We start from the raw sequence: 13,798 nt of genomic DNA, 5'->3' as shown, positions 1-13,798 counted from the left end.
TCATTTTTATGACCCACCTATGTATGGAATCATATAATTCTTAGTTTTTCTGATTTACTTATTTTGCTCACTATAATATTATGAAGGTCCATCGATGTTGTTGTAAATGATTTGATGTCATCATTTCTTATGGCTGAGTAGTATTCTGTACCACATCTTCTTTATCCAGTCATCTATTGAAGGGCTTTTTGGTTGTTTCCCTGTCTTGGCCACTGTGAACAATTCAGCCAGATATTTTTAATGGCCCAAAATGCCCTTCAGAAAGGATTATATATTACAAATCAGTAGACAGTATTCTGAGAGCAGTTTCAGGTTCACAGCAGTATTGAGCAGTGTTTCCTCACACACATACTTGGACTCTCCCTCCAACATCTGTATCAGTGTGGTCCATTTAGTGCAGTCTGGAACTAACACTGGTACATCATTATTACATTATTAACCTAACTTTGTAGTTTATTTTAGAGTTTACTCTTTGTGTTGTACTTTCTGTGGGTTTGGACAAATGGATAATGTCACATGTCCACCCTTATAGTTTTATACAAAATAGTTTCACTGCCCTATAATTTCTGCACTTCATGTACTAATTGTCACCATAGCTTTGCCATTTCTGGAATATCATATGGTTGCAATCATACCATATGTAGTCTTTTTAGATTGGCTTCTTTCACTTAGTATTCTGCATTTAAATCGTCTCTCTTTTCATAGCTTGATACCATATTTGTTTGTAGTTCTGCGCCATACTGCATTGTTTACCCATATCCTGTGGGATATTTTGGTTACATTCAATTTGGGGCAATTATGAATAAAGTTGTTATAAACATAAAAAAATTAGACCTATTTCTACATCTGCCAATCAAATTTAATTTTTCACATTATATTTTGTAAATCACTCATTATTACCAATTTTTACAAATACTGAACTAATAGAAATAAAACTTTTTTAACTCATTCTGGCTAAGCATCACCTTTGATTCTCAACAGTTTGATGCAGTTGAACACAATGGATAGAAGGAATAACACAAATTTGTCTGACTTTGTTCTGACGGGGTTAACAGATTCTCAAGAGCTCCAGCTGGTTCTCTTCACACTATTTCTCCTGGTGTACCTGATTAGCATTCTGGGAAATGCGGGGATGATTTTGATAATTCATCTGGATATCCAGCTTCACACCCCTATGTACTTTTTTCTCAGTAACCTGTCACTTCTTGACATCAGTTACACAAATGTCATCACACCTAAAACCTTAGAGAACTTATTGATTTCCTCCAAGTCCATTTCATACATGAGCTGCTTCACCCAGATGTACTTTTTTGTCCTCTTGGGTGTCACTGAATGTCTTCTTCTCTCCACAATGGCCTATGACCGCTATGTAGCTATCTGCAATCCTCTATACTACCCAGTTGTTATGTCCAAAAGACTCTGTTGTTGCCTCGTCTTTGGGTCCTATTTGATTGGCTTGATGAACTCCACTATCAATGTGCTTTTCATGAACAGACTGCATTTCTGTGACTCCAATGTAATCCATCACTTTTTCTGTGACACTTCCCCACTTCTAGCCCTGTCCTGCACTGATACACATGGCACCGAGTTAATGATATTTATTTTGGTTGGCTCCATTCTAATGGTGTCTCTTATCACAATATCTGTGTCTTATCTGTCTATTCTGTCCACTATCCTGAAAATAGCTTCTACTTCAGGAAAGCAAAAAGCCTTCTCTACCTGTGCCTCCCATTTGCTGGGAGTCATCATTTTTTATGGCAGTGTAATTTTTACTTATTTGAAACCACGGAAGTCCTACTCCTTGGGAAAGGATCAAGTGGCTTCTGTTTTTTACACTATTGTGATCCCCATGCTGAATCCACTCATTTATAGCCTTAGGAATAAGGAGGTGAAAAATGCTGTCCTTAGAGCCATGCAGAAGAGAAGGGGCACCAGGCCGTTAAAATAACAATGATCTTAAACAGTTAACTTTTTTTCCTTCTTCCATGTTGGGTATTTCCTTGGCCTTTCCAAAACTAATTAAGTCCTTTCATTTGTTTGCATTTCTGTTGAACCATTCTTTACTTAATCAAATATAATCTTGCACATTTCCAGGAATATGTCTTTTGAAACATACATTGTAATTGCAAACCATAAAATATGTGTTAAACTCATTATCCTTGTAATGTGTCAGTAAGCCTCAGTAAAATGCTTTTTGTTTTGAAATTCTGTGTATATTAAAATACTATTGACTTCTTCTTGATATCGATAGACTTATGGTCGTTAAAAATAAATTCATAAATTAAATGCTTCACACATTTATTCTAATTTTATAAGACACATTGAAAAACTAAGAATTGATAGATATTTTGGCAACCCAGAAACTTTCAAAGTGCTAAAATTTCCTTTATTTAAAAATTTTTTCTTTATATAATCTGGAATTTCTGTTTTCATTTTCTCTGTTACTTAAAGGTCATTTTAAAACACTATTTTCATTTTCCAAGTATTTGGGTTATTTAAAAAAAAAACTCTTTGTGTATGCCTGACATGTAAAATCTGTACATAGTTGATATATACAATTTATTGAGTTTGCCAATAAGTGTACATCAGTATATACTAGATATTGTCAAATTGCTTCCCCAAAAGGCTGTATAATGGTACCAGAGGACACTTTTCTCTGCATCTCCACAAGGATAGGATATTATCACTTCTTAATTTTGCCAATAGGATGAATGTAAATTTTCAAGAATAACTAAGAGTCTGGTATATTACCCAACTTAAAAACTAGCCAAGTAATATGGATTTAACTATATTGATAGTTTAACTATGTCGATTCTTCCAATCATTGAATATAGAAGGTCTTTCCATTTCATTGTATCTTTTTCAATCTCTTTTAATACTGCTTTGTAGTTTTTAGTATATAGATAGGTCCTTCATATCCTTTGTTAAATGTATTCCTAGGTATTTTATTGTTTTTGTTGCAATTGCAAAAGGAATTTTTCTTTAAAACTGAAAGCAACAAATGTACAAACAAGACAAATAAACACAAAATCTCAGACACAGACAACAGTATGGTGAATACCAGGTAGAAGGGAGTGGGGAAGGTAATGGGATAAGAGGATCAAATATATGGTGATGGAAGGTTTGACTTTGATTGGTGGGTAAACAATACAATATGCAGATGATGTATCATAGAATTGTACACTTGATACCTAAATAATCTTATTAGGCATTTTCACCCTAATACACTTAATTTTTAAAAATAATTATAAAAATACTTTCAGGGGAAAAAACTAGCCAGGTAGTCTACTGTTGGAGGGATAATGGCAGAAGACACAGAACTTCTAGTCCAGTAACAAAAGACATTATTACTCAGAGCAGAAACAATAGCCACAGTTCATATTTACTTATGAGTTCCGCTCCTCATACCCCCCCCCAGGTCCCATGAATGAGATGCAGGTGGGACCGGATGGATGAAGGCACACACGGTGAGCTGGGTTATAGGAGAGGATCTCTGAGTTTGGAGGACTCACTACATTTATGATAAGCAGATTAATGTCTCTTCTTTGTCCACAGGAACATTACCTTGTTGTTCACAGTAGCTCACTGAAAAATACAATCCTGGTAAACAGCCCAAATAAAGAGCAGTCAGGGCTTTGCATTTCTTGTATAACTAGGAAGATCTAGGGATGTTCAGGCCTCATGACAGATTGCCAATCCCAATAGAATAAAGTGTGTTAGCTGCTAAACCCTCTCTTTTTGTGTGTGTGGTGTGTCTTCCAGTTATTGTCTTTTAGCTCCTCCCCTCAATGCTTTATTCTTTTATAATTAAATTTATTGGGGTGACATTGGTTAATTAGATTATATAGGGTTTTAACGGTACAGATGATACTTTATCTGTATGTGGCATTGTGTGTTTACTACCCAATGTCGAATTTTCTCCAATCATTATATTTGACGCTCTTGTTAAACTTTTGCAACTAAATATATTGATTTCATTCAAGCAAAAATGAGTATAAAATTTTTACTTTTTTGAAATGTTTTGTTTTATTTGTAAAATTATATTTGATCATTGTTTCTAAATACTTTTTAAATATTTAAAATAAAGTGCCACCTCCTTGTTAGGAGTTAGAAGTTTAAAATTTTTTCACTAATTCAAAACAGTCAGCCAAGTTATTTAATCTTTTAATTATGCATTCTTTTTCTCTATTTATTTAAAAATTCCCTGATATATCAATGCTATTTTAAAGTATGACTTATTTTTGCTTTAAATTCTGTTTGTTCTAGACTCTATATTTACAGCAATTGTTATTTGTTTTTGTTTGCAATTAGAAACAGGTATGTGATGAGCATTTATCATTTAATAATATGCTTTTATGGCTCATTTCTCATCTTGGCTAAGCATTATGTCTTTTCATATACTTATAGGCTCTGTTCATTTTCCAGGTATTTTTTTATAAACTATATTTTAACCTTTCATGTATGCCTATTTCTATGTATGTGTATTAGGAAACATCTTTTTGGACTGTGCGGGCAAAGATGGTCAACAAGTTCTGTGAGTTGTAGATAATACTTAAGTTGAGAAAATGTTAGTTAAATTTAAATTATAATTAAATTAACACCATTTTGTCCTCTTTACAATATAGTTTATAAAGCTTATTTATTTACTATTTCTTATTTATTTATTACTTATGTGTAATATAATTTATAGGCGACATGAAAGATTTAGACTACTTTCATTTGCCCTGTAATTTCCTTATTATATTAGTGCACATCATAATTTATGTTAAATGTAGTCTGAAATAATTTAAGATATAACCTTTCAGTTTATGATGTTATGCTAAAATTCTATTTAATTACATATGATAAAGATAATAATCAAGATCAAAGGATGCCAAAAATATGGACAGCTCTTTTTTCCCAAATAACTAATAGATAATTGTAATAATATATTCATGTGCCAGACAATATTCAAGGGACTTTAGATATATAATTGACCTAGTTTATGATCACAATATAACTTTCACTTAGGTGTTAGCAATATCCATATGTTTATCTCACATAATGGAGAGCCATCTTTCTACTTGTTCAGGCAAAGACTTAAGAATGTTCCTGTACTTTTCTCTTTATCACATACACCTTATATCTAAGCTATCAACATATTATGTTGATTTTATACAGAGAATACGTTGGGAGTCTGACTCCTTTTTCACACTTTCTCTGCTACTGATGTGTCCAGTCCCCATGAGGGACCATCTTCTGAGTGTTAGATTATTGCTGCAGCCTCCTAGCTTGTCTCTGTGTTTTGGCCTTTCCCTCTGGCATCTATTCTCATAAGAGCAAGAGTGATACTGTTCAACAGTAAGTTGGTTCATATTACTTTCTTCTACAAGAAGATTTCAAGAGTTCAAATCCTATAAAACTTCTCATCACACTAAGAGTAAAAACCAAAACCTTTACAAGAATCCACTGGTCAAAAATTATATTATCCCCACTGCTTATCTCTGAAAACTCATTATTATTCTATTCTTCATGTTCATGTTATTATAATCACATGACCTCCTAAGTCTTCCTGTATATACTAGTCCTGTTACTTCCTGGAATTTTTCCATTCTCTTCTCTTTGTCTTGAAAATTCTCTTTCACAGACAACTGCATAACATTTTCCTTAGACTCTTCTTCACAGGAATTTCCTATACCATTTTATTTAAACTTGTACTTGTTGCTATCCCTCTTTCCTACTTCATTTGTTTTTCATAACAGTTATCTCCATCTAACATTTCACATAGGTAACTTGTGCCTTTTGTTTCTTCTCTGTTACCGAACCCCAACTATCTCATAGTGATGGGGGAATACATTGTGGTAAGAGATGCTCTGTGTTTGTACTGCTGAGTGTCATTTAAATTTAATAATCCCACCCCACCGTAGAAGAATATTCTTAGTACTCTATGTTCTAAGGAGATTTTTGGGTGGTTGAAATTAAAAGGGTTTTTAAAAAGTGATACCAATAATAATAAATAATAGAAGGAATGAAAGAAGGAAGGGTTATTGCCACTTAAAATTATTTTGAAGGACACATGTACTTGCAATGAAAATGAGATCTGTTGGAAGCAGAGGTAAATGTAAGCCTAGTCAGTATGTTTTTCTGTACCTCACTTAGGGGCTGATCTATGATAGCATCTACCAGGGCATCACAGAGTGGTAAGGGTCAAAATAAAACAGAAACAAGGTTGAGTCAGGACCAGGCCTCTGGGGAAAAGCATAAAGGTGAGCTGGGGCTGGGCTGGGGGAAGAGTCCAATGGGCCAGCCAGCTGTACCTTACTCTCCAGATTGTGCTTGTATTCATAGTTCAAAATGAATATGAAGCAAAAAAATATCCCCTAATTTTTGTGAGCAGTGTATAATATACCCATGTTCATGTTCAAATCCAAACACCTGTATACTGCATCTTGTGACTGTATTTAAAATAAGGTCTTTTGGATGGCCCTAATCTAATATGACTGGTATCTTTCTAGAAGGAGGATATTAGGCCTGATCTATAATGGGACAATGGATAAAGCATCGCTCTGGAATGCTGAAGTCACTGGTTCGAAACCCCGGGCTTGCCTGGTCAAGGCACATATGAGAGGTAGCTATGAGTTGATGCTTTTCACACTTCTCCCCTAGCCTTTCACACTCTCTCTCTATCTCTCTCCCTCTCTCTGTAAAATCCATAAATTAAACCTTAAAAAGAAGAAGAGGAGGAGGAGGATATTAGGACACAGACTCTCAAATAGAAAAGATCATGTGGGCCCTGGCCGGTTGGCTCAGCAGTAGAGCGTAGGCCTGGCGTGCGGGGGACCCGGGTTCGATTCCCGGCCAGGGCACATAGAAGAAGCGCCCATTTGCTTCTCCACACCCCCCCTCCTTCCTCTCTGTCTCTCTCTTCCCCTTCTGCAGCCAAGGCTCCATTGGAGCAAAGATGGCCCGGGAGCTGGAGATGGCTCCTTGGCCTCTGCCCCAGGCGCTAGAGTGGCTCTGGTCGCGGCAGAGCGATGCCCCGGAGAGGCAGAGCATTGCCCCCTGGTGGGCAGAGCGTCGCCCCTGGTGGGCATTCCGGGTGGATCCCGGTCGGGCGCATGCGGGAGTCTGTCTGACTGTCTCTCCCCGTTTCCAGCTTCAGAAAAATACAAAAAAAAAAAAAAAAAAAAGATCATGTGAAGACAGAGGGGGAAGACTGCTATCTACAAGCCAAGGGGAGAAGCCTCAAAAGAAACCAACCCTGCCTTTACCTTGACCTCAGACTTCTAGATTATAGAACACTTTGGAATAAATTACTGTTTTATAAGCCACCAGCTAGTCTATTGTACTTTATTGTGGCAACCCTGACAAACTAATAGAACCACTATCAGCATATATGTAAATATGTGTGTGTCTGTGCATCTTAAGAATGAATTGCATAAAAAGCAATTGAATGCCACACAGTTTATGTGTATGTGTGCAAATTGCTCAAATGGAGTTATGACCATGATCTTTATACAACTCAGTTTAAGAAAAGAAAGACACTAGTAATACACTACAACAAAACTTTTTATTATAACTTTTTGATATGGAAACAAGCACTAGTCTTAATTTATTTAAATTTCATGGTTAGTGTGAAAATATACTTTATTTATACACACCTTTTCCCTAAACACTCTTTTCATTGCCTCTTTCACATCTCTGTTCCTCAAACTGTAGATGATGGGGTTCAGCATGGGAATCACAATGGTGTAAAATGTCGACACTATCATGTCATGGTCCAAGGCGTAGCTGGAAGTCGGCCTCACATACATGAAGAGGATGGTCCCATGATAAATTGACACTCCAGTTAGGTGAGAGCCGCAGGTGGAAAAGACTTTTCTCCTCCCTTCAGCAGAATGCATGCTCAGAATGGCCAACAGAATGAACCCGTAGGAGATCAGGACAATCAGGATAGTGACCACCTCAATAGAGCCCACAAAGAGAAAGAGAAGAAGCTGGTTTGTGTGCGTATCAGAACAAGAAATAGCAAGGAGAGGAGGGATATCACAAAAGACATGTCTGATTTCATTGGATGCACAGAAGGATAAGCTAAAAGTAGCCACGGTGTGTATAGAAGCATGCAAAATGCCACCGACATAGGAAGCAAGGATGAGTGACAGATAGACTCTGGGTGACATGCTAACTGAATACAGGAGAGGGTTGTAGATGGCCACATAGCGATCATATGCCATTGCGGCCAAGAGGAAGCATTCTGTGGTCCCAAAAGTAACAGCAAGAAACATCTGTGTTGCACATCCAAGGAAAGAGATGACTTTATTTCTTGACAGAAAATCTGCTAACATATTAGGTAGAATTACTGAGGAAAAGCAGGCGTCCACAGATGATAACACACTCAGAAAACAGTACATGGGGTTGTGGAGCTGGGAATCCCTAATGACCAATACAACTAACCCTAAATTTCCCATCAGCGTAAACAGATAAATTGCTAGAAACAGGAAAAATAAGATAATTTGCAGTTCAAGATTGTCCGTAAAGCCCTTCAGTACAAACTTAGTAACTTCAGTGACATTCTTCATGTTGAAATTTCATGAAACAAACTTGAAGCTATTTATAAAATTATAATTCATATTGCTCTGACCAAAAATGAGCAATATTGTAACTCAGTTAAAGTAAACTGTCTTCATATTTATTTGTTTTCAGTGAATAACTTCTCAGCTGCAATTCAGGAGCCAGGAACATGACCATGGGCCAAACATTGATGCCATTCACTACAGAATCAGATGGAAAATTTGGGTTTTAACTCACAGGCTCAACTCATGTTATTTACAAAACCCTGAAGTCAAGTGGTTGATTTACCACTGAATTCTTTTAATTGTTTTCCTATAAAGTCACCATGAAATACAAACAAACAGCTAAAAAACTTTTCTATTATAAAATGACATTAATTTTATTTTAAAATAAGATAAATATTAAGGGGAAAACATTAATAAAATTAAATCTTTAAAATAACTTTAAATAAATGTATTGAATCAAGTTTGTTTGAAAGACTAACATCCTAATAAATTGTAATATTTTATGAATTAATCTATCTAAAAATGTTTCAGCTCCATTAGGTTATTGAAAAAACTAATCAAGATTTTTAAGAACATGAATTATGATTTAATATAAAATTGAGTAATAGTGTATGCTTCATTCAATTTTTAGAAAATACTCAGCATTATATCATCCTTAATGGGCAAATATTTGGTCATTTGTAGTATTTTTGGAAATTTAAATTCTTCATAGTATGTTTTTTTACTCTCTCAAAATTCTGTTGTGAAAATGGGAGAATAATAAGAAAAACAAAAAATGTAATTTTTCTTTCAGAATACTGCATATTGTTAATTTTGGATTCAGTGAAATAACAACTAGGTAGCTATTATCTAAAAGTAATAATACAATAAGTTCATAAAGATCAGCAATTAAAAATATAACAAAAGCAGGAAATAACCATTGCACCTAGATGCCAAATTTAATATTTCAGAGTAGATAAACAGCAAGAAATCAGTTAGAAATTATAGGAAAAAAATCTCTTCTGCTGTGTCCCACAGTTATTTAAATTAGAAGTCAAAGTAATACTTTCACCTGAATTCAAAATTTCTTTATTAGCCCATAATATAACACTAGTTGGAAGAATAGATTTTATTCAAGTTAGTTATCACAGTCATTTATTTGATTTTTTAATATATCTTCCTATACAAAATTTGAGTTAGTCTTAAGAGCACATAGTCTGCTGCAAGTAATGTTTTGTACTTTATTTAAATTCAGAGTACAAGTCAAGCTCCAGCTTCAATACATTGACATGATCCCATCAGTGAGAGAAAGAACCATTTGAATTAGAATGAGAGAATAAAGCACATGCTAACAATCTTCTCGGAAAGACAAAGTCAGAATTACTTAGAAGAATAGTCAATATCAGGAGAAAACATTTTCATAGAATTATTGGGAAGATTAAAGGCACAGAAAACAAGAACAACTCATATAACACACACAAATCACCACAACCCCGCTTGCCACACTGCAGTGGGCATAATTTTGCTTTGAGTGTATATGAAAATGAAAAATTACCATGTTAAACATTTGGGTTAAATTTTTCTTAAAACCATCATTTTTGTTAGATGGAAATGACTAAAATTTATTAAAACATATTAAAAGATCTCAGAGGCATAAAGAGAAAATGACTGTGTCTTAAGAATTTAGTAATGTAGAATCAACTTTTATAATTAATACAAACCCACTTCCAAAAATATAAAGTTAATAGTGAGTAGAATACTCCAAAAATCTCGGGTTCAATATTGAAATACTGAGTATGCAAAGAAGGAGAGAAATAACAGTAGCCACTTACTGAGGTGTGGGAATGGACTTTGGCACACATTCCTGCTATTCAACTTTATAGCAATGCTCACAACGTGTAAATGCCAGAATCAAGATTCAATCCTGGGTCTCCTTCATGGTGCAAGCACTTTCCATTGCTTCTTCTTCTGCCATGGCTTCATTATGCAACTAACTTCCCCGCTCACCAGCCCGCAGAAATAAGCAAAACATGATCTCTGATGTATTTAGATTTTTAAAAAGCTATTACAATTAGTGAAACATTATAAAATAAGTAATAATCTTAAATGGCTTTTACATTACTTAGCTAACAAAATAAATCTCAAAAATTATCATTTTCCTCATTCTATGAAAGGAGTCCCAGATAGTTGAATAAGTCAAATGCTTTCTTGTCCTCTATTGATAAATTTCCTGATTGTTTTGGCCTATCTTTCTCCATCAAGAAAAAGAAAACATAAACTCTATTTGGAGCTTTCTCATTTTGCCTTAAAACATAAATTCAATATTTTCTACATTTTGGGTTTTTTTTTAGGAAGTATTATCTTAGACTCTGCATAAATCAGACTGATGAAAGCAATAGGCGACAATTGTGGAGTTTAGTATGGGAGACTTCATAGCGTATATATGACCTTGATATTTTAGGTCTCACCTATTAAAATATTCTTCTGCAAATTATCTGAAAATGTCTCTTACCTGTACAACAGCAAAGGCATGTTTAGAAACATCACAAATATGATTCATTTAAATTGTTTATATCAAGTTATTTAATTTTGATAAAAAACCCACAGGAGATGCTCCAAAGGGAATATGACAAAATTACCTCCCGGTTTAAAATAGAAACATGATGATTTACTCACTAACAAAAAAGTAAGTGGTTTTGGAATAATGTATTACACATTGATATTTATGAAATGGATAAAGCTTTTTGGTCTCTGGTTTAAAATGAAGCCTCAAGAAAAACGGACTTAAAAATTTTATTGATTTTATTGGGGTAGCATGAGTTTATAAAGTTGTATAGGTTTCAAGTGTGCAATTCTATAATGCATCATCTGTATATTGTATTGTGTGTCCCCATCTAAAGTCAAGTCTCTTTCAACCCTCATTTATTCCCCCTTTACCTTCTTCTACCTGGTCGCAACCCCCTGTGGTACATTTACACAATGGAATACTACTCTGCCATAAAAAAAACAAGAAATCTAACCTTTTGCGACAGCATGGATGGACCCGAAGAGTATTATGCTAAGTGAAATAATCCAGTCAGAGAAAGACAAATACTATATGATTTTTACTTTTATGTGAAATCTAATGAAAAATTAATTTTAAAACCCAAAATAGAAACAGAATCACAAATACAGAAAATGGACTGTTTAAATGAATAAAGTGTGTATTTGAGCTTATTGGAAGATTATTATTCAAATTAATAAGAAAACCCCCCAAAATGACAGGAATGTGAAGAAAACATTAAAAGTGTAAACTCTGTAAGACTGTATAAATCATGTTATTTTGTGAATCCTAAATACTATCTTTAGTTTACTCGAATTAAATAAAAACGTCTACTGATTAATCAATAGACACACAAACAACAAACATATGCACAGTGCATCTAGGACAAAACAGGTCTTTTGTGTTTCCACCCAAATCTGATCACTTTTTCTTTGGTTTTACTTCTTTAAAAAATGCCGCATCTAGAAAAATTTAACAGTGGTAGACTGGGAGGCTCAGTCAAATGTTATTTTTCTTCAGTTTTTCAGAAGCTTCCCAGCCTTATCCAGGCTCAACAGGAGTGTCAGAAAAGGACAGTGAGAGACTAATGTAGTATTATAGTCCACAGAGGATCTCAGAAGTATGCAACACATACTCCCTTCAGAAAGGATAGGGCTTCACCAGGAGGGAAAAAATGCTGAGAAGAATATCCATTGAGTAGGCAGGTACACTGAGAAGGTAAGGTTTCAACAGGGAAGAAGCTTCTGAAAGATGTAGGACTCAGAAAGTACTGTCTTCTTGGGAGAGGTATCTGCTCAGGTCCTCTGTCCATTTTTAATTGGATTTTTTGTTTGGTGTTGAGTTGTATGAGTTCTTTATATATTTTGGATATTATATATTTTGGTTGAAGCTGTCATTTGCAAATGTATTCTCCCATTTAGCTGGTTGCCTTTTTGCGTGTTGGCATTTTCTTTTGCTGTTCAGAAAGAAGCTTTTCAGTTTGATGTAATCCCATTTATTTATTTTTGTCTTTACTTCCCTTGCCTTTGGGGTCATATTAATAAAGTTGTTTTTAAGACCAAGATTCATAAGTTTAGTACCAATGTTTTCACTTATGTCATTTATTTTCAGGTCCTATATATTTAGGTCTTTGATATATTTTGAGTTAATTTTTGTAAACAAGGACAAACTACAGCCTAGTTTCACTCTTTTGCATGAGGCTTTTCAATATTTCCAGCACCATTTATTGGAGAGTCTTTCTTTTCTCTGTTGTATGTTTTAGGATCCATTGTCAAAAATTATTTGCCTGTATACATTTAGGTTTATATCTGAGTTCTCCATTCTGTTCCACTGGTCTCTGTGCCTATTTTTCTGTCAATACAATTCTGTTTTAATTATTGTTGCTTTGTAGTATAATTTAAAGTCAGGGAGTGTGATACCTCTGGCTTTGTTCTTTTTTTCTCAAGATTGTTTTGGCTCTTTGGGGTCTTTTGTGGTTCCACAGAAATCTGATAAATTTTTTGTTTTACTTTTTAAAACATACCTCTGGGATTTTGATGGATATTGTGTTCTGTTACATATAATGTTATCATTATGTGTACACTGTCCCATCTCTGCTGTTGTTATTCCTGTTCATGTTTTCATATCTTATCTCCTCTATTAAATATGTAATGAGTTTATCTGTAGCTCTCATACCAATTAGAAGTGTGCTATATTAAAATTTAAATAAGGATAGTAATCTTTGTTAAATTTCTATAAATTTTATCATAGATTATACTTTTAGATTATTTCATTATGTATATGGTGACAAGATTTTAAGAGAAGGAAGCAGGAAAAAGGAAACTGGATTTCAGAGAATTTAAGTTAGCAAGCCATTGCACATAGCTATTTGGTGTCAGAGTGAGGTTTATGCTCTGAATCATTAAATTTCTTTTCAAGTCTTGCTCAAATTCATTTTCCATTGAAGTATAATTTTATGCCAGAGGCCAAAATACATTCAGGTAATCATTTTTATCATATTGTTTATTGCTCCAGAATCATTTTCTTATTTACTACAAAAAAAAAATAAGTCATCTAGTTACTTAGTGAGTCCCATAAGAGAATTAGTGATTTTTTTTTTTAGTATCCCTGTGGACTTCAAGAAGAGATTGAGAACTTGGTATAAAAGTCCAAATGGTTAGTATTCAGAACATATCTTAATTGAGTGAGGACTACATTTTCACAGGTAAAAGGAAAGGTTTTT

General features: G+C 34.3%; 2 protein-coding genes across 2 annotated transcripts; one reads left to right on the top strand and one right to left on the bottom strand.

Annotated features, from left to right (window-relative positions):
• Positions 1-1,000: 1,000 nt before the first annotated feature.
• Positions 1,001-1,948, top strand: LOC136388645 (olfactory receptor 8H1-like). The gene has a single exon (XM_066360468.1). It carries the CDS (start codon positions 1,001-1,003, stop codon positions 1,946-1,948), a length of 948 nt encoding a protein of 315 aa, XP_066216565.1.
• Positions 1,949-7,595: 5,647 nt separating this feature from the next.
• LOC136387934 (olfactory receptor 5T2-like) lies at positions 7,596-8,606 on the bottom strand. Its single transcript, XM_066360039.1, has one exon. The coding sequence runs from the start codon at positions 8,556-8,558 to the stop codon at positions 7,596-7,598; it is 963 nt and encodes a 320-aa protein (XP_066216136.1). The 5' UTR covers positions 8,559-8,606.
• Positions 8,607-13,798: the final 5,192 nt, after the last annotated feature.

The sequence above is a fragment of the Saccopteryx leptura genome, chromosome 1, assembly GCF_036850995.1.
Source record: "Saccopteryx leptura isolate mSacLep1 chromosome 1, mSacLep1_pri_phased_curated, whole genome shotgun sequence".
NCBI classification, from domain to species: Eukaryota; Metazoa; Chordata; class Mammalia; order Chiroptera; family Emballonuridae; genus Saccopteryx; species Saccopteryx leptura.
The sequence above is the reverse complement of the archived record's forward strand: the minus strand, read 5'-3'. Positions and strand labels throughout refer to the sequence as shown.

Excerpts from the sequence above, each read along its gene's own strand:
- LOC136388645 (XM_066360468.1), top strand. The coding sequence starts at position 1,001 with ATGGATAGAAGGAATAACACAAATTTGTCTGACTTTGTTCTGACGGGG.
- LOC136387934 (XM_066360039.1), bottom strand. The coding sequence starts at position 8,558 with ATGAAGAATGTCACTGAAGTTACTAAGTTTGTACTGAAGGGCTTTACG.